This window comes from Brassica napus, chromosome A6 (assembly GCF_020379485.1).
Source record: "Brassica napus cultivar Da-Ae chromosome A6, Da-Ae, whole genome shotgun sequence".
NCBI classification, from domain to species: Eukaryota; Viridiplantae; Streptophyta; class Magnoliopsida; order Brassicales; family Brassicaceae; genus Brassica; species Brassica napus.
In genome coordinates this window covers 9,285,069-9,307,439 of record NC_063439.1, presented here as the reverse complement: position 1 = coordinate 9,307,439, position 22,371 = coordinate 9,285,069, and the positions used below count along the sequence as shown (strand labels likewise).

Here is a 22,371-nt window from a genome sequence, read left to right as displayed (position 1 = left end):
TGCCTGAAAAGTAGCGTTTTAAAATTTTCTTTTGTGTGTCCAGTGGCTGTCTCGTCGAAACGCGCGTCTTCGTTTTCGGTGAGTTTGGAAACGCGTTTTCGGTGACTTTGGAAACGCAAAGTCAACAATGAAATCAAACAAACAAAATGAGGATATTTTAGTGACTAATGATCATTACTTTCGACCTAAACTTAAGAATAATCGACATTCATTATATTTTTCTGTCACCGACCGTTACGTTAGCAGTAGTGATATAGAAGTTGGCATCTTGCAAGAAAAGTAATAGAACAAAGAAGACGCAGTTGATTTTATGGACGGCTGGCTAATGACGACGATGATGATGACCTGACCTGCTGATACAAAAGCCCGATCGTGTTCACATACCAAGTTTAGATTACTTTTCTTCTTCTTCATAAACTTGTCTTCGTTTTCTCGATCGTGAGACGCACAAATCTTCGCTCGGTCTATCATCCCCTTCTCAATTAAATTGAGTCCACAGACAGGTAAGAATTTGATTCCTACTTTCTTGATTGTTTTATTTCCTCTTGATTGGATTTACTGGGACTGTAAAACAAACACGTCGTGATAGCTACTATTTGTCTTTATTTATTTATTAGTCTTTGATCTCAATGATGTGAATTACAGTCTATAATTAAGAAGTTATATAATGATGTTTTGTTATACTTGGTAGTTGTAGGAAGCTTGAAACTTTTAGGATTTTTATTGAAAGATCGAATCTTGCTATATGGCGAATAACGCGGCTGCTTGTGCTGAGAGGGCTACGAATGATATGCTGATTGGTCCTGATTGGGCTATCAACATTGAGCTCTGTGACATTATCAACATGGATCCTAGGTAGGTAACTTCGTCTCATGTCTTCTTCTTCCTCTCATAACAACGCATTTTGAAATTACTTATCTCTGATTGAGTTTAGGCTAAGTTCTTGAGGCTATTTTTGTTTCTGTAGTCAAGCAAAAGAAGCAGTGAAAGTGCTCAAGAAACGGTTAGCAAGTAAAAATTCTAAAGTTCAGATTCTCGCTCTTTATGTAAGTCCTCTTTTTACACTCTTTCATTGATACACTTTGGTTCCGTTTATTGTACTGATCTTCTTATCCATGAATACTCGGTGGATTTTGATTCAGGCTTTGGAAACTCTGAGTAAGAATTGTGGAGAGAGCGTGTACCAGCTTATCGTGGAACGTGAGATTTTGCCTGATATGGTCAAGATAGTGAAGAAAAAGGTTCTTACCCTAAACCATTTCTCACCTCACTTTGAGCTTGTTATATTTCATTTCTATTATGAAATTCGCTTACTCTGGAAATTTACCAAACTCACTTATGTAGCCGGACCTGAGTGTTAGGGAGAAGATACTTAGTTTATTAGATACATGGCAAGAAGCTTTCGGTGGGAGCGGTGGAAGATTCCCTCAGTATTACAATGCTTATAATGAACTCAGGGTATGTACCTTGAGCCTTTTATGTATGTATATACAAAACTCTGTTATTGTGTATCAAAGTTTTGATAAACCGGTTTTACCTTTTGGAAACTTTAGTCTGCTGGAATTGAGTTCCCACCTCGAACCGAGAGCAGTGTACCATTCTTTACTCCACCTCAGACTCAGCCTATTATTGCTCACGCTGCTGCGTCTGATGAAGATGCTGCTATTCAGGCCTCTTTGCAAAGTGATGATGCTTCTGCACTCAGGTACTCTCTACTTTTTTTTTCTGATAAATACATCTATATTCTGTGTCTCAAGCTTGTTGTAGACTTTTAAGTGTATTTGTTTTTTCTAGTTTGGAAGAGATTCAAAGTGCTCAGGGATCAGTTGATATTTTGACGGACATGCTTGGGGCTCTTGATCCAAGCCATCCTGAGGTAAGATATTATTACATGATTAGACATGGTGTCTCTGTTGTTTGATTTGATTTGAAACACTCACTGCTGTTTCTGTTGTGACAGGGTTTAAAGGAAGAGCTTATAGTTGATTTGGTAGAGCAATGCCGTACTTATCAGAGACGTGTAATGACTCTGGTCAACACTACATCGTAAGGATTCGTTTGCTTTCTCCTTCACCCTCCTGTTCGTTACTAAATTTGATAGAATTCGCTAATGTTGAGAGAGAGAGTCTCCTTCCTTTTTTGCAGAGATGAGGAACTTCTGTGTCAAGGATTGGCATTGAACGACAATCTGCAGCGTGTTCTTCAGCAACATGATGATAAGGCAAAGGGAAAATCTGTTCCTGCAACAGCTCCTACTATACCGCTTGTTAGCATCAACCATGACGAAGATGATGAGTCAGATGATGATTTTTCTCAGCTATCTCACAGGTAAATGCTAATGACCATCCTTTGCTCATTTCAATTGCATCCCAAAACTTCATCAAACTCAACTCTGCAGGTCAAAAAGAGAGAGTGCACGAGTGAGTTTCAACCCTGTTCTTCCTCCACCACCACCTACAATGAGGCCAGTACATGTTGAATCTGGTGCTATGGACTTCCTCAGTGGTGATGTCTACACACCTCAAGGAGCCTCAGAGACTTCAAAGCCTCCGAGTAGTACCCATTCATCAGACCGAGACGCTTCTGCTCCTGTTTTCGACGATCCAGCTCCCCGGAGCAAATCTCCTGAGCAAGCTTTGTTCACCAAACCAGTTTATGACCAAACTGAGCAGTTGCCTCGTGCTCCATGGGATCCTGAAGGAACCAGGGCTTTTCCACCACCAATGTCCGTTAGAACCAGCCAGAGGCAACAATACTCCCAGCATAATAATGTTCCTCAACGCACAAGCAGTGGCTCTGATTCCTCTTATGAGGATCTCGTGGGACAATCCCGGAATCTTTCTCTGAATCCAACCGGCTCTGCTACTGCTGCTGCTACACCGCCAAAGAAAGATGACAAACCAGAGGATATCCTTTTCAAAGACTTGGTTGACTTTGCGAAAAACAGGAAGTCATCGTCTTCTTCCTCCAAACCAAACAATTAGAACAACAAAACCGTTTTGAGACAGAACCTCCAGTTGTTGCATTAGTAATAATTACTCTCTTACCATTCTTTTTACTTCTTCTTCATTTGTGTTCTTGTTTCCTTTGATTGATGAACATGGAGGATGAAAAGCTTGTTTTTATATAAATATAGAGATCTTGTAATATATTCCAGGTAAATAGCATTTTAATACAGTTTAAAGTTCTCTCTCAATACAAAGATTGTGAAGTTTCTCTTTTACATTAATGAAAGTAAACAAAAAAAAAAAAAGCTCTTGACCAAGTATCTGTTCCTCTAAGCAAAGTCTAGTTATAGGATTGACCCAGATGAGTCCCATGGGAGAGAGCCAGGAAAAGGAGCTGAACCACAGTACCTGAACAATCCTCTAATCTCAGGGCATCCATTAGGGTAAGGTATAGTCCTGTGGAAAGGGTCACGCTTCAGCTTCTTACGCCAAAGCGAACCAACGCATCCGTATGGATCTTCTTGAAACTGAGCTCTAACCATAGCCTCCCCTTTCAGAGCGCCTTCTTTGGACTCAAGCGAAGCTGGCGTTCCCACGTATCTGAATCTTGATTCCGGAAACCCCATCGCTGAACGGTGTAAATGCGCAAATCTCTCCTCCTTAAAATCATAGCTCACTACCTGATCCACCAAGCATGAAGGATATACATTAACATCACAATACTGATAGAGAGTGAGACATTTAAAAGTAAAAAGGTCTTTTACTGTTATGTTGTGTGGGTAAGAGCCTGTGAGCTCTCTGAATCTACAAACACTAAAGAGAAGATTCTCAAAGCTGTCTCTTGCATGCTCTTCCGTCAATGCCCTTGACCTCACATCATCTTTCCCTGTCCATTACCACAAAGCCAAAGAATATTAACATAATTGTAATAAAGAGAAGAGTAAGTAATTAGACTCACCAAACCATCCTTTAGACTCAGCGACAGCCCAATAACTCTGAGCTTCACTGCGAGGTCCAGCTTCTTTACGAGTCTCACCTCCACTGAACAGAAGCAAAGCCTCCTCATCTTTACCTGCAGCTTCAACGCCTTCCTCTATATGACTCAAAAACGTCGCAGCTTGCCCCGGATGCTTCTGATAAGACTCCAAGAACCACGACTCCTCTTTATCAAGCTTACCGCAGTTACTGCTCGTGTAAACAGAATGTCCAGCAACCATAACGAGGTTCTTCAGATTAGCAAACGGATACACATCGTTATCCAAATCGTTCTTCTTGTAAGCAACCGCAGATCGAAACTGGCTCTCGTATATCGACGATATAAAGATCAAAACCGTGATCCCAAAGGAGACAAGGACGATGAAAACTAGGACCGGGTGAAGTTTGAACAAGTGGTGAAGGCGAGTTCCGAGCATTTTGGCGAACAAAGTCTTGGGCTTTCTTGATTTTCTGACGGAACCTGACTCTAGATCAAAGTCACTATTACCTCTTTGGTACGCGTAGTATGATGCCTTGTTAGGATTGTTACTCGACCCAAACGGATATTTATTCATGACAGAACCAAATCCAGGGATCGAGAACACCAATGAGGGAGATTAAGCATTTACCCAGATCGGATTCAGGGAGATCAATGCGTGTGATCATCAAAATTTTGTTTCAGTGGGGAGAATTACCAGAAAGGTGTAGACTTTGATCCAACCCAAATGTTGAAGCTTTGCATCAAATCCGTTGACCGAGAGTTTGGTGGTGTTTGTTGAGGAAAGATCCAAGACTTGTAAGGACAGCTAACGATCTGAACACGACTTCAGAAACATGTTCTGTCGAGGTGAGCGAGGAAGAGAGTACGGAGGAGATCTTCAACACTTTGAAGCCCAGATCTGTATACCTGGGCCCATGTAATATTTTAATGTAATGGGCTTAAAAATGATACTTTATTAAGACATGCTTTCGAACTATAAAATTTATCATCACTTCTTTGATTTAACCAAAAAACATCTCAGACACAAATAAAATATTCTTGGAATATTATACAATATTCCTATGTCTATTTTGGAATAGTACTACGAAAATCGCAAGACAATTTTGATGTATACAGACGAAGTTCTACTCGTGTATCAATTCTACAGATTAATGTACTGGGTACAATCTAAAATTTTTAAAAAGGCGAAATCATTTAGTTTTTTTTTTTGACGTCGAACGGCCATTCTATTACTCAAACTTGAGGTGGTCTGGGTGAACGGCGAAATCATTTAGTTCGGATTGTTAAATTAACACACTGTATATAACAACTGATATATACATACAAAGATAGACATTTTTGTTAAAATATAAATCATCACTTTAACAAAATGTCAAAAAACATTAATTAATGATTAGATCACTTCTGAATCCATCTTTTACATCGATTTTAATCTGTTCAACCCGAATTGTTCCTGAAAGAGAGAATGAAGCATCATGCACAAAGATCAATATATGTCAACCTAGAGAACTTAAACGTAAAGAAGACTTTAGTTGTATATAATAAAGATAAATCTGTGATGATTGTTACCAGAAGAATGGAAATTTCTTTGAGAATAGGTGTCAACAATGAGCTTAATGTATCAATATCTTCTCTAAGAGTCTCATAGCTCTGGTCTTTTGCACCGATAGCGTCCATGAAAGTGTTATTGTCAGGCACTAGCTTCAAGCACACCTTCATTATTACATATTCAACACGATATCAAAACATATAATCTCAAGAAAGCTTAACATGTTTTATGGGATGTAATTATAAAACCGATGCTATTATGATAAAGCTAGAAGGAGAGTGATCATGTTGTATACTTTGAAAGCAGCAGCCGCGATCCATCCATGGTGTGGTTTTAAAGTCGCGATGTAGCATTCTTCTACAAGTTCTTCCATTTTTGACGACATCTCTTTGGACAACAATCTTAACAAACCCACAGAAAAATCCATTGTCCTATGTGCTCGAAGATAGTAAGACAGAGTCATAAGTCTAATTACTGAAGAATATATTATTTTGGGAATGATTTGACATTCAGTAATCAAGAATTTGTTAAACGCATCTCTGTGTTTTCTCCATATTTTGATCTGACTACTTGGGGGTACAAAAAACATATGAAATACATACATGATACATGTTTTTTAAGGACATTATATGACCATATACTTCTTTAGTATTTGTCTAGCGTTCTACATAGTCCAAACTTGTAACTAGTAATAAGAGGGATAATATGCCAGAAGGACAAGTAAATTATTGCCTAAAGTACAATGAGTTAGACTACAGTGCTGTTGTGCATGAAAATTATTGTCACGAGCTTCAAACAAAACAGTTGATATGAATTTTTATTTTTTTTGTAACAAAACAGTTGATATGAATTTTTATTTTATTTTTTGTAACAAGACAGTTGATGAATTATAAAATATTTAATCAACGAGAGTACCTAGTGAGCCAAAGAAGGGCTCTACTGCAACTAGCAACCATCTTGTATGTCCCCTCGTTCCTTTCTTTCTTCAGAATCTCAACCAAATTGGAGTAAACACAAGGATCTGTTTCACAAAGCTTCTCTAATCTCTACACCACCCAAATGAATAAATAATTGAAATGATGAAATGCAAAAAAGATAGGAAACAAGAATTATCCATTTTATAGAAAGTCATTTCAAAATTGACTAAAGTACTCTTGAAAGCAACCAAATAAGGAACCACAAGGCTGAAATTTAATTATTGGACTGTCTTTATATGAAACAATTGCCTGTTCTTATCAGAATAAAAGTTCAACAGTCTTTTTGCATAGATATATTATAAGAGACCAACCATTCATATATACGTAATTACGTACACATGATGTTGATGAGTTTCAATCAATAAAGAGTAAAGAAATTAAAATGATATAAAGGGTTTCGTCTTGTCTTTTATATGCATGGTTACATTATCTCCAGTTACCTGAATATTTTGATCGATGTCTTGTCTTAGAACAGCCATTGTCGGTCCTATCTTATCTGCAAACACAAACAGCTCACGACAGTCATCGAGTTGTGCTCAATATAAAAGCTGAGACAATCCAGATTCGTTTGTAACTTAAAAAAGGAACAATTAGTTAAGAATATTATCCACGAAAAATGAAATAGGATACCAAGAACTTGGATGATTAAGTTGCAGAAGGAGAGAAGAGGCCTCAAGGGTATATGTGTGATTTCAGTGTCATCTACAGGTTTAGTTATTGTGATGAGAGATAGCTCTTCTATGGTGGTTTGAAGCTCTGTCTTCTTCTTCTCCATTTCGTATCTCTTTCTCTTCATCTCTCTCCCTGTTCTTTTTCTTCTCTCTTTAATCAAGACATCTGGAGCGTACACACACATATATATATATATAGAGATAGTGTTAGTAGTACAAAACTGCAAAGTACAAAACATCGCTTTGACTTTATCAAGTTGGTTATATCTTTTGTATTATAAAGGGATATATGAATTACAAAATAAGAATTAGAGGCATTTAACTAATAGTTGTATATATGTTAGTCGTCATGATAGTATTATTGTTTTGGGTTAGAAGCGGAGACAAGTAAACTTCACCAGCAAAGACCATTAAGTCCATATAAAACTCATTTGTATGCATATATATACATATTAATTTAGTTTATCGGCAAGGCATGAAAACACTAATCAGCTATAATTACTTAGATTCCTTAGATCATGATGATGGTGATCCACTTTTGACCTCTGATTTGGTTTGCGGCTTTAAAATCATCTCCAACCCGTTTCTATTTTCATCTATATATCTTTTTCTAAAATAAAAAATTCAGATTATAAAACTAGATTTATTCTAATGAAAACAAAAAGTAGAATTCTTCTAAATTTCCTCTAAAATAGATATGTACATTGGAAATGCGGAAATGCTCTAATCTATTAGAGTACATGGAGATTCAAGCACTCATGTAATATACACATATAGTAATGTAATTTGCTATCCATTCAATGGCTTTAAGTTCAGATGGGTAGGGTAACCCATGATACCGAATTATTACATGATTTGTGAATTTTCAACAAATACTGTGCATATACAAAACTACAAATTTATCTGGCCATTCATTATTTAAGAAAATGATGCAAAAACAAGAAGACTATGTTCAGAGGTTATATCTTCAATACCTACATAACAAAATAAATTTTCTAAGACTTCAAATGTTATACTCCCTCTGTTCCTTATAGATCTATTTTTTTTAAAAAAAATTTGTTTCAAAAATATACATTTTTTACATTTTCAAGATATTAATTAATGAAAAATTATATTTTTCAGAAAATACAATTGTGTTTAATAAAATCTCATTGGTTAAAAGTTATTGGGAATAGTTAATTAAAAAAAACAATGTATTGAAAAATACAATTTTAAATATTTTCTTAATAAGTCTGAAAAAACTATAACATGAATCTTTTAGGAACGGAGGGAGTAGATACTAATCGAAATAGAAAAATTAGCAAAATGACGCTTTTAACACACACACATACACATTATATATAAAGATTCCACATTTTGTAAATTGACCAATCAATTTTATATTAAAATTTAGAATAGAAAAGTACTCGATACCAGGGTTTCAAAAAATAAAATAAAAGCTGGAGATTAACGATCAAACTAACCGTTGAAAAACTAATAATATTTGATTAAAAAGGGCTTAGGGCTCCGTTTAGATGTGCTGGTTGGTCATAAAGGCATGCAAGGATGAAATAAAAGGAATCTTCTCCCGGTTTCTTAATCATTTGGATTGTCAGCTCTTTGTTCATGAATCCAATCATTTGCACCACTATACAAATATATTAATGTGTAAAGATATCTCCAATAATTATGTAAGGTTTTGATAGAAATATAGTTTCGGTTTATTAAATAATCCTTTGAAGCTTTATTTGGCTTCAGATCACCTTACCCAATACGATAATAGTGTCCCTCTATATCAAACATTGCTTATAAGTTATAATATTGATCTAGAGATCATGTAAAAATCATTATTAGTGAACATGAAAAACTTAATAAGTTATAAATACATCGCACCTATCAAAATAAAAACAAATTATCAAACCTAACAAGTTTTCTTGATAGCATACCAAATACCAATAAATTTGTTCTTACGATTTTAATTTTAAAGAACTAATCCTCAAATAATTTTTATATGCAAAGTAGTATTTGAATTAATGTTGGTAAAAATAATCTTTCACAACATATTTATGAAAAATAATTTTTAAAATGTATATAATTAAAAAGGTTTTCTACAAGATATCCAATCATATGTCCACACTTTACATACCCGCCGTACCATCTTTTTGGGCAACGTATATGCATACCAGTATACCACCATTCGAATTTCCATGCATCTAAAGTAACATCTATGCTGAGTAAAACCGTCGATTGACAAAACTGAACCTACCGGTGAATAATTTATTTGATGTCTATGATCATTTTCGTTGTCTTATTTCTTTTTTGCCACTAACACGTTTAGTAATCATACTTTAATTTATATAATAGTAGTAGAAATTGTATTAGGCTATAACCTGAATTTACAGTAGCATCTATGGTCCTCCTGAGTCCCGACCACTATGGGTTAGGTTTTAATAGGCATCTATTAATAGAAGAAAAAGAAAGAACACCATAATTAATAAAATAAAAAGAAGGTAGCCATTTTTGCTAATAATTGCTATCTTTATTTAGAATGTCTTGCCTCTAGCATTTTCAAAATACTGACTGATTTCTATATATAGAACCTTCGTATAAATACAGTCTTATTCTAATAATAACATTATATAATCTTGAGAACCGAGATTCAATTTCGATCAATTCCAACTGTTCTAGTTCAATCGATTTGCGCTTGATTTGATTTCGTTTGAGTTCGATCTAAAGCAATAATTAAGAACACACGAGAATTGTTTACCTAGTCTTCGTTTCCTACTGACTGGAAAGAGAACTAAACTCTCATGATTTCCACTAGATCGATGTGATACAATAGTGGTGATATCTAACTTGATATCGCTTTGTTCTTCCTTCCTCAGGTACTACAAGAACATATACAAGTCATACACCGGAAAGGATTACCACAGCGATTGCGATGAGGATGACTCGCTGTTAGCCTGTGAGCCTTCCGACGACGAAGACTCGCAAGTCGCAACCGTGAACCGGAGAATGCACTGTAATCTCAAGAGCTACGATCTCACGTTGATCTCTCTATCTCGATCTTCTTTTTTCTCCTTCCTCTGTGTAATCACTCTCTCTAGATTTCTTCCTCTGTAATTGGATAATTTCTGTGTAAAACCTCTACAAGCTTTAATAAGGAAGATGATGAAGTTTGTTACACGCGGGTCCCACCGTAACAAACTCACTTCTAGCTCAGCACAAGCTCATTACCGAGTAGGCTTTAATTTTGGACCAGCTCTTTTTTCTTGAAAGCATAAGATGTCCGTTTAGGTCCATGACCAAAAGACACATCATCCACGCATTTATATATAGAAAAAAGCAAAAACTATCTATAGATTCTAATTTTATCAAAAAAATATCAATAGATTCATTTACCTTCTTAGTTAAGAGTTAAAACCTACAGTGAGATCCTAGGAGATTTTTAAGGAGTTTCATAGTTTTACAATTTACTAAACGTTGATGTCAAAATAAGAAAAACCTCCTGTGAAGTAAAAGATTCTTCATTGTGGTGATTTATATTTCACAAATTTATTGCAAGTTGATCTGAAATCAAAAGGTCGGCTAACAACACCTCTGACATCAATAGAAACTCAATAATAAACTATCATGGATTACTTAATATACAAAATTGTTATCATGAACTTTAAAACACTACAATTCGTAGATGTTTATCTATTTCAGATATTATGAAGATTTTAGTAGATTTCATTCCTTTTACTGAACTAAGTTCATTTCATTGCTAATCGTTAATCAGTTTATTGGCTAGACCAATAAAAGATACCATTTAGCATTTTGGTTCATTTCTTCAAAGATTTTAAGTTGTTGGGCTCAGTTATTGAGATGGGCCTAAAAATTTCAGCCCACTATCTACATTTATCCAAAAAGATACCGACGTGTGGTTTGTTGCTCCGGGAAGAAAACATCGTCTCACTGACTTACAATGGCTGTTTCCACCGCCATAACCGCCGTCGCACACGTAGCATCTCATCTAATCCCTCCACGAACCGCATTCGCCATCTCTTCCCATAGACTCTCTTCACTCTCGCAATCGAGAAGACTGAACCTCAGTTACCTACAGCGGAGAGCCAACGCACTCTCGCCGAGGCGCGTCGTGGTACGCGCCGCCAGAATTGAGTCAGGCGGAGTCGAATTAGGAGCTAGGGCTCCGGATTTCGAGCTTCCGGAGCCGCTCACCGGGAATGTATGGAGATTAGATGATTTCGAGCTGTATCCATGTCTACTGGTGAGTGTGTTATCTTTCATCTTAGCGTTTGTAGTTTTGTGTATAAAGTTTGAACCTTTTTGTGCTTTTTGTTAGGTTATGTTCATCTGTAATCATTGCCCGTTTGTGATTCACTTGAAGAAAGACATTGTAAAGCTCTCCAATTTCTATATGAAGGTGTACCAAACACTTGCTTCTTCTTTCAATAGCTATATCTTGTGATCGAGTCTGAGCTATCTTCTTTTTATTGCAGAAAGGTCTTGCTGTTGTTGCAATATCTTCGAATTCTGTAGTAACACATCCTCAGGTTTGTGTTTAGTGTGACTCCTTCTCTAGTGTTCAAATGTCAATGCTTGTTGTTGTTGTGGATGAGGTTTCTACAAGGTTGTTGTTTTTGTTTTACTTTGGCAGGATGGGCCAGAGTTCATGGCAGAAGATGCAAAAATGTTCAAGTACCCGTTTCCTTACTTATATGATGAAGTAAGTTTTATTTGTTCAATGCTTCTTTGTTCTTTTCCAGCATTTTTTGTTTGTTTGTTGATTATACTCATGTTTTGATCTTTTTCTCTCTTACCTCCTCAAGTCACAAGAGGTTGCAAAGGAATTTGGAGCTGTCTGTACCCCTGAGTTTTTCTTATATAAGAAGGTAATCTTTGGTCCTATCGTTTGAAGTAGCTATGTCACGTTCTTTTTATGAAAAATGTGACTTGTTTATGAACTCTATCTCATCCATTCCTGTCAAATCGATCAGGATGGTCGTAGGCCATTTGAACTGGTTTATCACGGCCAGTTTGATGATTCTCGGCCTAGCAATAACACACCAGTAACTGGGAGGTGAGTTCTCCATGTTCTTATTATATCACAGATAAGTGTTTTTTACATTAGTAAAAAACCTAACATGTTATATTTGCATTTTGCGCAGAGATTTAAGCCTCGCAATTGATCTTGCACTTAGCTGTCAACCAATACCAACGAATCAAAAGCCAAGGTACTCCCAAATTCCCATACATATTTGTCCTTGATCCCTTGTTTGCAATCTCTATAGTCTTTGATAACTTACTGAGACCCCTGCATTTGGTATTTCTTAAAGTGTTGGTTGCAGCATAAAGTGGCATCCAGGAACCCAATCTTGAGCTAAGACATTGGCTGTGTGTAACATTATTTTCAGGCGAGTTGTTTGTTCTATATACTCAGGTCTGTAGTATGTCACAACCAACTAAAGTTCGTTTCTTCTCTACCAGAACCAGAAGTAGAACTCTTAAGCTTTAGTTTTAACATTTACACAGGTTTGTTCCACAATCAAAACTGAAAGGAGAGAAGGCAAGGCAGAAGAATTTCAAAAGCATGGCCAGTAAAATTACTTATGTAGAAAGTGTAAGTTGTATTCATTATTTGAAGAGAAATATACAGTAATCTACTCCACGGATTCTATCTCGTGGGAGGGTTCATGTGTGATATAAATTCATGAACAATATATAAGAATAAGTTTCAGTGTAACTAGTAGTAGTACGTTTTCTATTTGTAATAAATTGAAGTATATGCGATTAAAAAGAAAGGAAAGATCTTCCTGGTCAAATCCCGAATGTTGCAAGATCTGTTGAACTCCAGTGATCACCATCGATCATGAAGCTCCCTTGAGAAATTAACTTGTCTGGCTCCTCCGTGAATGAGCAATCTAAGATCTCTTGAATCTCTTTGTCATCTAGTAAACCTTGGAACTCGAACATCTCCTCTTCATCTTCTTGGAGAAACTGGCCAAAACCATCTTGGATCTTCTCGGTCCCATAGAATTCAAGATTCACATCAGTTTCTTGGCAGATATCCCAAGTCAAGGAATCTAAAGCATGAGTGGTTGTTGTTGTTAACGGTGAATCTTGATCAGATCCGGTAGTGTTATCTGTACTCGAAGGGCTCCCGTTAGTCACGTACTGTGCGAAAACCGCAGCCAGATCAATATCAGAACCAGCATGGCTTGACTGGGAACCTTCATCTTGGTTGATAAGACCATCTGGCTGCAGATTCTGGTTCCGACCAAACCTTTTGTGACTGTTATTTCTGCTCCTGCTTCTCTTGCGACAGCCTCCACCGACGGGAATGTTGCGGAGAGAGCCGCCTTTGGTCCAGTATCGACGGCAACCTTTGCAGAAGTATCTAGGCTGAGACAAGCTGTAGTTGTTGTAGTAACAAAACTTGGTGTTTGAAGATGCACAACGAGGACAAGGTGGAGCAGTCTCATCGTGTCCGTAGGGAACCTTCCACTTCTCGGGAATTTCAAGCTCTGGCGATGGGAACTGGTGCTGGTAGCTGTTGTGTGCGTTGTACGGCAACATCATTGTTTTGGTCTTCACAAGTGGTCACTTGGTGTTGATTCGAGTATATGGTAACTATATATAAATAGTATTGTGCAGGCGTGTGAATGTGTGTATAAAGAGGTGAAGAAGAGCATGTGTGTGTGTGTGTGTGGAAGTAGAGGTGCATCGATAAATGTGTCAAGGGGTTAATAAGTAAACGTGGGCGGTTGCCAAGCTGTGTGCGTCTCCTTTTCCGTTTCTTCTCCGTCAAGTTATCTTCGATTTTGGCCCTTATTTGATTTTCTAATGTAAAGCACTTTAGATGAGTTTACTATTCAATATGTTTTGGTAAACGATTGTGTTAGTTTCTGTTGAAAAACTAAACTGATTCAACCTGAAATATGTGTTTCATACTAGCTATGGACAATCAAAATTACAAGTGTAACTAGTTCTTTAATTAGTTTTTTTTCTTTATTTTTACGATGTGAAAATATTCTTAGTTTTTTTTTTCTTTATTTTTACGATTGGAGAATATTCGGTGGACTAAGGTCCAACGGAGTAATACTTTAAGAACCTATTTATTGGTGTCAGGCAAACCTGATTATTCGTAATGTAAATTAAATATCCATGTTGCATGGTCACACAAACGAATAAATCTGAGATGGTAGATTTCGAATCTATGGTGCTTAGCACTTTTGCAAGTATGCCATACCACTGGACCATGCGTGGTTGGCTCTTTAGTTTTCTTATTAACTTAAGATGAGTTTTCATGCTACATTTATAAATCACTGCTACTGAAATTCTGGTAAATTCGATCCATTTAATGGTATTATTCAACGCAATCATTTTCTCCAACTGGCTATAAAACTTACATTCTCTAGGAATCATTCTTTTATAGTAATATACTATAGTGTAGGGCAATCATATTATATAAGTGTGAACGTAGATGATGATAGTCACTTGCGTTCTCCGCATCTGCATCTTGTCATCGTGGAGCGCAAGACAGCCATAAATTTTCATTAAACAAAACATCGTAACATTTGATCACTTGCACTCTCTTCTACAGTATTATCATTTCAACACTTCAAAGCGTCGGTACATGCATTTATATATTATTATCATCATTTGTGTATCCATTTGCTAAGTTATACTGTAATACTACGACTTAATAACGCGTGCCGAATTAAACTACTTATAATCATTTGTTATCTTTACAATTTGATTAATTTATAGTAGTTTCCAAGGAAATTTCGTCACAATACAAGAATTTTCTTTTAGTGATCGAAATATATATTTGTCTGACGGCTTTGTGTTCTTGTTGAGATCTAATCGATCACTGGATTGTCAGTTAACTTTACCTTCGTTTATATCGTTTATCGTTCATGGCTAGTTATTAAGTTCTCTGTTAAATCAAAGTACGTTGTACGTACGTAGATTAGTGACCCTTAACTAGAGCATCGATTATATAAACCATTAGGTAACAAGATAGATTAACGCCAAGATTAAGGGCCACATGCACGGGAGAACACATGATTCTACCAACGTGTCGACATTACCATCCCTTATTTCTATCAGTTTCTTCGCATCTACGAATTTAAATTCTCTTTCTTTCCGTTTCTATTTTCCCGACGTTGAATTCTTACTTATTCTATTGTTATTTCTTTTGACAAAGGGCTTTCTTATTCTATTGTTACTTTTGGATTTTATCATTACTCTAAGTTCTAACAGTTGTGTATTTTATTATCAATGGGGAGATCTTTTGTGAAGATATAAGTTTGATTGGGGCAGCCTTTAGAGCTAGATCTATGGTAAGCTCTCCGAGACTCCGATCCCATGTTATTTTGGCTTTACGATACATTTATGTAGTGAAATGTGACAAATAAATAATAAATTTCAATAATAGGAAGTCAACCCTTAATTCTTTTCGGGATTGCATTTAATAATCCCAGCTGTATTCTTTAAATCAAGTTTGACTCCAGAAAATGATTTTGACTTTAATTTATATGGCTGTAGGTTAGGTTGGGCAATTTTATCCGCTAAATTTGATTCGATCAGTTATTTGCTTCATTTCGATCCGACAAATTCAGATATCTGTAAAGTTTCGGAGCAAAGCAAATATTAAAAATCGATATCCGTTGAAAACAAAGCAAATCACAAATGCTAAAATTAAAAAAAACGAATATCCCGTATGCTCCGGCAACTATAAATATATATATATATATATATATATATATATTGATTAAATGTATGAGTTTATATAATTGTTATTTAACGTATGATTTAATAAATTTTAATCACATTATTACTTATAAAAGTATTAAAAAAATTATGATATCTATAACATTTTATTAAGTTTTTTTTCTTATAACTAATTTTAAAATTTACAAACATATAATTTCACTGCTAATTTTATATTTTATATATCAAGTAAAAATATTCTAAAGAACAAATTTATCTCGATTTTTCTAGATTATTTGTATTAACTAAAACGAAGGATATATCCGTAAGTATTCGCAAATATCCGCAAAAAACTACATATTTTCCGGATATCTGTATTTTTACTGAGCAAAGCAAATAGAAAAATTTGATATTCGTAACACTCGAATCAAATCACAAATACCTCCAAAAACCCGGATATCTGATCTGTACCCAGCCTACTACTGGTACTTACATACATATATTATTTTTAAGTAACAAGACTTATATATGTAAATTAGGTGTTTTCATGCACTATGTGCAACAATAAAAAATTAAATTATATTTAAATTAATTTTGCTAATATTTTATATTTTGTTATTTTCTATTAATATTTTAATATTATTTTTTATTAAATTAAATATAAAATTAAATGACGGTATTTATAGTTCTAAGTATATATTTTATTAATTTCTGTATTTAACTCAGTAGATAAAAAAAAAATTAACTATAAACTTTATTGTATTTATAATTTCGTAGCATAGTTGTAAAAGAAAAGATTTGGGACAAGATGTTATTAGTTCTTAGTTTGAATCATGCCAAAAACCAAGCTGATATTGTTTGGCCAGACATATATCATATATGTGACCATGTCTTATGCTTTATTAGAAGTGTGGTGTGGAGCCGGACTAGTTGTCAGTATCTATATTAAAATTGAAATATTTTTGGTATTGTTTGAAAACATAGATTATAGTATAAATGATATTTTTTTAGTAACATAGATAGCAGTATAAAAAATAAGTATACATTCATTTTAGTAATTTCATCTATATTATTAAAACTGAAATATATTTGAAAATTGTTTGGAAACATATATAGCAGCATAAAAAGAGTATAATGTTGTTTAAAAACATGTATAGCAATATAAGAAAAGAAATATAGTGTCTTTTTAGTAATTTCACTTATAAAACTAATCTTATTTTCAACAGATTTATTACGTCTTTTATTTCCTTATTTTAATTCATCTTGACTACTTTATTAATTATATTACTTTAAAAATACATCACATTATTAATTATATTATAATAATAGTAATATTGCAGATTTTATTTATTAGTTAATCAACATTAACTTTGTACCAATTATAAAATTGAAATGTAAAATAATTGAGTTTTTCAAATGGTTAAAAAATTGGTGTAGTCTATTTTACTATTTTTATCTTAATTTCAATCGGTGAAAAATTATGTTGCCAAATACATAATTTAAAGACAGAGTTTATGTGAACAATATAATAACTTAAATCAATATAATAAAAACATATTACATATATTGTCACTTAATTTTCACATCGTATAACTATTTTACTAAATAATTTTTTTTTTGTTTCATTTAATTTAGCCAAACACACAGAAAGAGTTTTTATTTTATTTGCTTATAGAATCAGTTAGGCATGGATACTCGGGTTTAGAAGATTCAGTTCTGATGTATAAGAATCTAAAAATAACAAAATAACCAATGTATCTGAAACAGGTCAGAATATTTGTACTAAAAACAACTAATATATATATATATATATATAATAAAACAACTATATTACCCAATTTAATCTTAATCTATTGACTACATTTAGTTATAGGACAAGATATCTAAAATATATAACAATAATAAAAAAAATATCCTACTATATAAAAGGGACTAAATTCAAGACTTTTGGGACTATCCACATCAGCCAAAATATTCTCATCCAAAAAAAATTAGAAATAGATGTCATTTAGAAGATAATTCATCTCGCACGGCTCCTAAGTGATAAAAGTAAAGAAGAACTCATCTTCTTTCTTTTTTGATTACTTTCCTCGCGTATGTATAAGATCGAATCCTTTCTAAAACGGATGACTAATCCTTAACTTTTCGAGGAATCCTTCATCAGTGGTTGTGAATGACTGATTTTTCTCAATCGTTTCGACCTTGGTTCCGTAGGAGCACGTCCGAAAGATTGAGAAATGGAACCATCTGATTTGATTCGTAACATACGACTTTTGATATTTCTAAAATTTTTAAATTTGTAACTGCTAATTTATTAATAGAATCATATATTTATATTGAATTATGTTCTATTTTTAATCGTTAGACTTCATGGATAAATAAATTATTAATTTATAATATATATAGTTTATAACTTTATATTGTAGTTATAAATAAAAAGAAAATAACTGGAGAGGGTGAAGAAGCTCATGTAAAATTATGTAATTAAAATGGAAAAATAGTGAGTATGATGAGGTGAATCTAAGAAAATTTATTGTACAAATTATGGTGATTTCTTATTCCACTATAATGATTTAAAATAAAATATATATTCACATAAATAAGTCAATATTTATTTTTTTTTTTGTAAGATATTAAGAATATCATTTTCTGAAAGGTTACACTATTGTTTTTAAACAACTTATTACAGCAAGGAAACAAAAACAACCAACAACAACTCAAGGTAGAAAAAACCTTAAGGAAGTCTTATACAGGAAAGATAAAAATAAGTAGAGAAGAGGAGAAAGAAGAACTTGCCGGATAAGAGAGGAGACGATCACGCATCATACGGTCGAGAGAGGCAAGGATGACTGATGAAGGTGAGGAGACAGCTGTGAACACACAAGCATTACGCTCTTTCCACAGCAGGTAGATGGCTGACTGAAAGTAGAGCTTGATGACTGGAGTAGCATGCGTATCTGCGTTGACGCGAGGTTGATTGATCCATGCTGCAACAGAGTGTAGATCAGCCGGAGGAGAAATCCAAACTTCAGCAGCAAAAGGCTCCCATATCAAGCGAGAGAAAGAGCACTCAAAGAAGAAATGATGGTGAGTCTCTATTTCCAGATTACAAAGGACGCACGTTCCTGAGACATTTAACCTCCAACGCCTCAAGCGATCCTTGGTTGGCAGTCTTCTCCGCAAAGCCAGCCATGATATAAACGCATTACGTGGAATATGTTCCTTGAACCAAATAGTCTTGTGCCAATATTTGTTGTTGATAGTGTTTATATTCTTTTCTGACATTAGTATCCATATTTTTTAGTAAACTGATCCAAAGAGATTAGTTTGTGGATCTAACCAAAGAGGATTATAGTGTTTACTTTGGAAAAAGTAATAGGTTGAATGATAGATGGCGTGCGTGCTTTTTCACATGGAAATCTGCACTTATATTAAAATTGTAAGATTTGAATCATAGAGAAAATATAGAGTATATGACTAAAGTTGGGTCATTCCGAAACTAAAGATGGCTAAAATTCTTCTTTGTCAAAATGTATAAATGTGAATCTTATATGAATAGAGTTCTCCATTGCTTATAGCAGTGTAATAAACTCCATGTGTAAAGGAGAAAAAATGTTATATAAGTGAAAGCAAAAATTATGATTTTTTTTCTTGTGCCTATAGGCTCTTCGCAATTTGAAGAAGAAAGAACATATTGTGTGAAAATCTTTGGCTCGATCAAATTTTATCCAGTTGTTTACAAAACTGTTGTTATCTGATTTATGTAATTTTTCAGTGTTGATTTAAAAGCAAAAAAAACCCCATCTATACTAACTTTTTGATATTTTTTTCTGTAATTTGAATTTAAAAAGAGATAAAACTTTCGATAAGTTATGTAAACTCAGAACAAGTATTTAGCTTTAGAAAGCATTTACATGTTTCAAACTTATAATATATACTTATATAATGTTTAAAATTATGCATATAAAACCTGTGTAAAATGTGCCTGAATATGTGTTCTCTTCTTTAATGTGTTAATCGTACTATATATAACATTATTTTAAAATTTCAAAAAGTTTATGTCACATACAAAAAACCATCAATAAAAAATTCTCCATCTACAACAAGAAAAATAAAAAATTATAAACATATAAATTTAAATTAAGAAAAACTAACATTGGAAAAACAAGAAGTTAATGTAAAAGAAAAAAACTGATAAATAATATTATAAATAAAATAAATTTATAAGACACAATCCGCGCGAAGCACGGAAAAAATCTCTAGTAATTTATAAAAATGAAATAATCAATAGCCGTGCAGACGCGCAGATCATTCTAGTTCTTTTTTTAATAGTTGGGGTTCGGTCTAAATATCCCGATTATTATAAAAGTATCTATATTTTCATATATGTAAAACTAACTTTATAAAAAATATTCATTAAACAAGTGACGGATTAAGGTTGGTTGGTCAACTTGGGCTTAGACGTTTTAAGAGCGAGTGAAAATTGCGTTCTTGATCCCGCCGCTGATTGCGTTCTTGATCACTAGATTCCCGTCACCTTTATACTCTAAGGGCCCAAAGGCCCATAAATAGAACATGGAAAACGACCCAAGCCGTTGCTTAAACCCGATAAATAGATAAATCGCTTGAACTGGGATCTGATCGGGTTTGTAGTCAAAGAATTAGATGTGGAGATCCTAGGCCCTGGAGAGGGGTGATTGGTACCAGGTTTAGACGCTGTGCACAGCCTCATTTCTACAGAAAAAGCAATCACGCTGTGGTTATCTTTTTGAAATCTACAGCCGCAATAGATTATTTCTAAGAGATACGGCTTTGCAGAGCAATCTTTTTCTAGAGTACTAGGAGTTAATCCGCGCAGAGTTATTTTGATTTTCAAATATTAACTATATAACTATTATTTTAGACGTTTTATTTTGAATTGTATGTTTGTGTGAATACATAAGGAATTGTATTTATGGTTTGCTTAATAGAAAGTTTTCATATTTTTAGGTTAAAATTATTGTATTATAATATAGATGTGAGCATTCTTTGCGATCTTTCAGTTTTGTTGTTGTTCGTGTGCTTAACCTAAGTTATATTGGTGTTCAACTATTTATTTTTTTCTTGAAATAGAAAATAATGGCACAAGGAATGACATATATCAAAACGTATCTAATTACACATATTGTATATTTACACATATATCCTTAGAAAAAATCAGAAAATAATACATTTTATGTTTAATGTAATTTTTTATTTCTCATATTGTATATTTACTTATTATTTAGCATTTCTTATATTGTATATTTACTTATTCAAAATTTATTACTTTTATATCAAATGATAATATTGCGATATATATTTAATATAATTTTTTTTCTTATATAGTATATTTACTTATTATTTATTTGTCCTTTTATTGTATATTTATTTATTCTAGTTACGATAGATGTTTAATGTAATATTTATATTTCTTATATTATATATTTACTTATTATTTATTTTTTATATATTGTATATTTACTTATAAAAATATTTAAAAATAAAAAAAATGTAAAACAATAAATCTTTCTGATAGATGTGTAATGTAGTTTTTCCATTTATTATATTTTATATTTACTTATTATAGCTTTCTTGATTTTATATCAAATAATAATATTATGATAGATGTTTAATGTAATATTTCTATTTCTTATATTGTATGCTTGCTTTTCTTATTTATATTTACATATAAAAATATTAAAATTGTAAACCTATACATTTTTCAGACTAGGTGATTTTTCTGTGCTCATGCACGGGTATAAATAATTACAAAATAAGTATACTATAATAATTTATTGTTATTTATTTTTAATTTTAAATTAATTTATAATTTGTATGCATAGTTTGTATTAATAATACTATATTACTTTAATTAGACATATGATTTTAGATATGTTATATCTAGTCGATTGTGTTCTTTTTATAGTCGATTTAGTTATCATTTGGGTATATTAGATTGCATCTATTTCTCTGAATTTAACTATAATTTTTATTTTAAATATATTAAAATTTTGATTAATTTCCTTATTTTTATTTACGTTGATTGTTGGCTTAGATATGTAAATATATTCGACGAAGATTATGTATAACTTAAGATATATAGTGTATGATTCCAAATTATGTAAATTAATATAAATATAATATTCTACAGTCTCATGCATATATATAAATTTTACAAAAGAACTAAATTATTTTATTTTCATTTGGTAATATGTTTTGAGTCATCCTATAATTTACATTAATAAAATAAATTATTGTTATAAAATTATAAATTCTTATTGCAGTTAAATATATGATTTTAGATATAATTTGGATTAGTCGAGTAACTCATGTTGTGAGTATATTGAGTTATATGTATTTTTTCAAATTCAAACTGAAGTATAATTGTTTTTATTATTATATTAATTTTATTTATCCTTTAAATATGAATGTAGTTTCATAAAATTTATCAAATTATATGTTTATTTTTTTAAAAATATATTAGAAAATAAAGTGATGATTAATATGAAATTACATATATAAATAACTAATA

General features: G+C 33.0%; 5 protein-coding genes across 10 annotated transcripts; 2 read left to right on the top strand and 3 right to left on the bottom strand.

The window, feature by feature from the left end:
- The first annotated feature begins 201 nt into the window (after positions 1-201).
- On the top strand, positions 202-3,184 carry LOC106347352 (TOM1-like protein 3). 2 transcript variants are annotated; one of them, XM_013786874.3, is made up of 10 exons: positions 202-503; positions 698-855; positions 968-1,046; positions 1,143-1,241; positions 1,345-1,458; positions 1,554-1,705; positions 1,795-1,876; positions 1,961-2,046; positions 2,146-2,328; positions 2,399-3,184. In XM_013786874.3, the coding sequence occupies exons 2-10, from the start codon at positions 746-748 to the stop codon at positions 2,982-2,984; spliced, it is 1,491 nt and encodes a 496-aa protein (XP_013642328.2). In that variant the 5' UTR covers positions 202-503; positions 698-745; the 3' UTR covers positions 2,985-3,184. The 2 variants fall into 2 exon arrangements, with proteins under 2 accessions (XP_013642328.2, XP_013642327.2); XM_013786873.3 differs by having other exon boundaries at positions 203-503; positions 692-855.
- On the bottom strand, positions 3,152-4,790 carry LOC125610276 (uncharacterized protein C57A10.07-like). The gene is made up of 3 exons (XM_048782562.1): positions 3,907-4,790; positions 3,713-3,834; positions 3,152-3,628 (listed from the first exon to the last, which is right to left on the bottom strand). Exons 1-3 carry the CDS (start codon positions 4,496-4,498, stop codon positions 3,293-3,295), a joined length of 1,050 nt encoding a protein of 349 aa, XP_048638519.1. The 5' UTR covers positions 4,499-4,790; the 3' UTR covers positions 3,152-3,292.
- A 384-nt stretch (positions 4,791-5,174) lies between these two features.
- Positions 5,175-7,410, bottom strand: LOC106351613 (glycolipid transfer protein 2-like). 2 transcript variants are annotated; one of them, XM_013791392.3, is made up of 6 exons: positions 7,081-7,402; positions 6,891-6,946; positions 6,389-6,519; positions 5,769-5,904; positions 5,494-5,637; positions 5,175-5,377 (listed from the first exon to the last, which is right to left on the bottom strand). In XM_013791392.3, the coding sequence occupies exons 1-6, from the start codon at positions 7,358-7,360 to the stop codon at positions 5,342-5,344; spliced, it is 783 nt and encodes a 260-aa protein (XP_013646846.2). In that variant the 5' UTR covers positions 7,361-7,402; the 3' UTR covers positions 5,175-5,341. The 2 variants fall into 2 exon arrangements, with proteins under 2 accessions (XP_013646846.2, XP_048638520.1); XM_048782563.1 differs by lacking the exon at positions 5,175-5,377 and having other exon boundaries at positions 5,398-5,637; positions 7,081-7,410.
- Positions 7,411-11,019: 3,609 nt separating this feature from the next.
- LOC125610275 lies at positions 11,020-12,846 on the top strand. Of its 4 annotated transcripts, none has more exons than XR_007340336.1 (9): positions 11,020-11,370; positions 11,446-11,526; positions 11,603-11,656; positions 11,761-11,829; positions 11,933-11,995; positions 12,101-12,183; positions 12,272-12,337; positions 12,440-12,543; positions 12,636-12,846. XR_007340336.1 is itself a non-coding variant. In XM_048782559.1 (9 exons), exons 1-8 carry the CDS (start codon positions 11,068-11,070, stop codon positions 12,480-12,482), a joined length of 762 nt encoding a protein of 253 aa, XP_048638516.1. In that variant the 5' UTR covers positions 11,020-11,067; the 3' UTR covers positions 12,483-12,517; positions 12,636-12,846. The 4 variants fall into 4 exon arrangements, 2 of the variants coding, with proteins under 2 accessions (XP_048638516.1, XP_048638517.1); XM_048782559.1 differs by having other exon boundaries at positions 12,440-12,517; XR_007340337.1 differs by lacking the exon at positions 11,446-11,526.
- On the bottom strand, positions 12,633-13,802 carry LOC106376440 (dof zinc finger protein DOF1.2). The gene has a single exon (XM_013816519.3). The coding sequence runs from the start codon at positions 13,680-13,682 to the stop codon at positions 12,921-12,923; it is 762 nt and encodes a 253-aa protein (XP_013671973.2). The 5' UTR covers positions 13,683-13,802; the 3' UTR covers positions 12,633-12,920.
- Between the last annotated feature and the right edge of the window lie 8,569 nt (positions 13,803-22,371).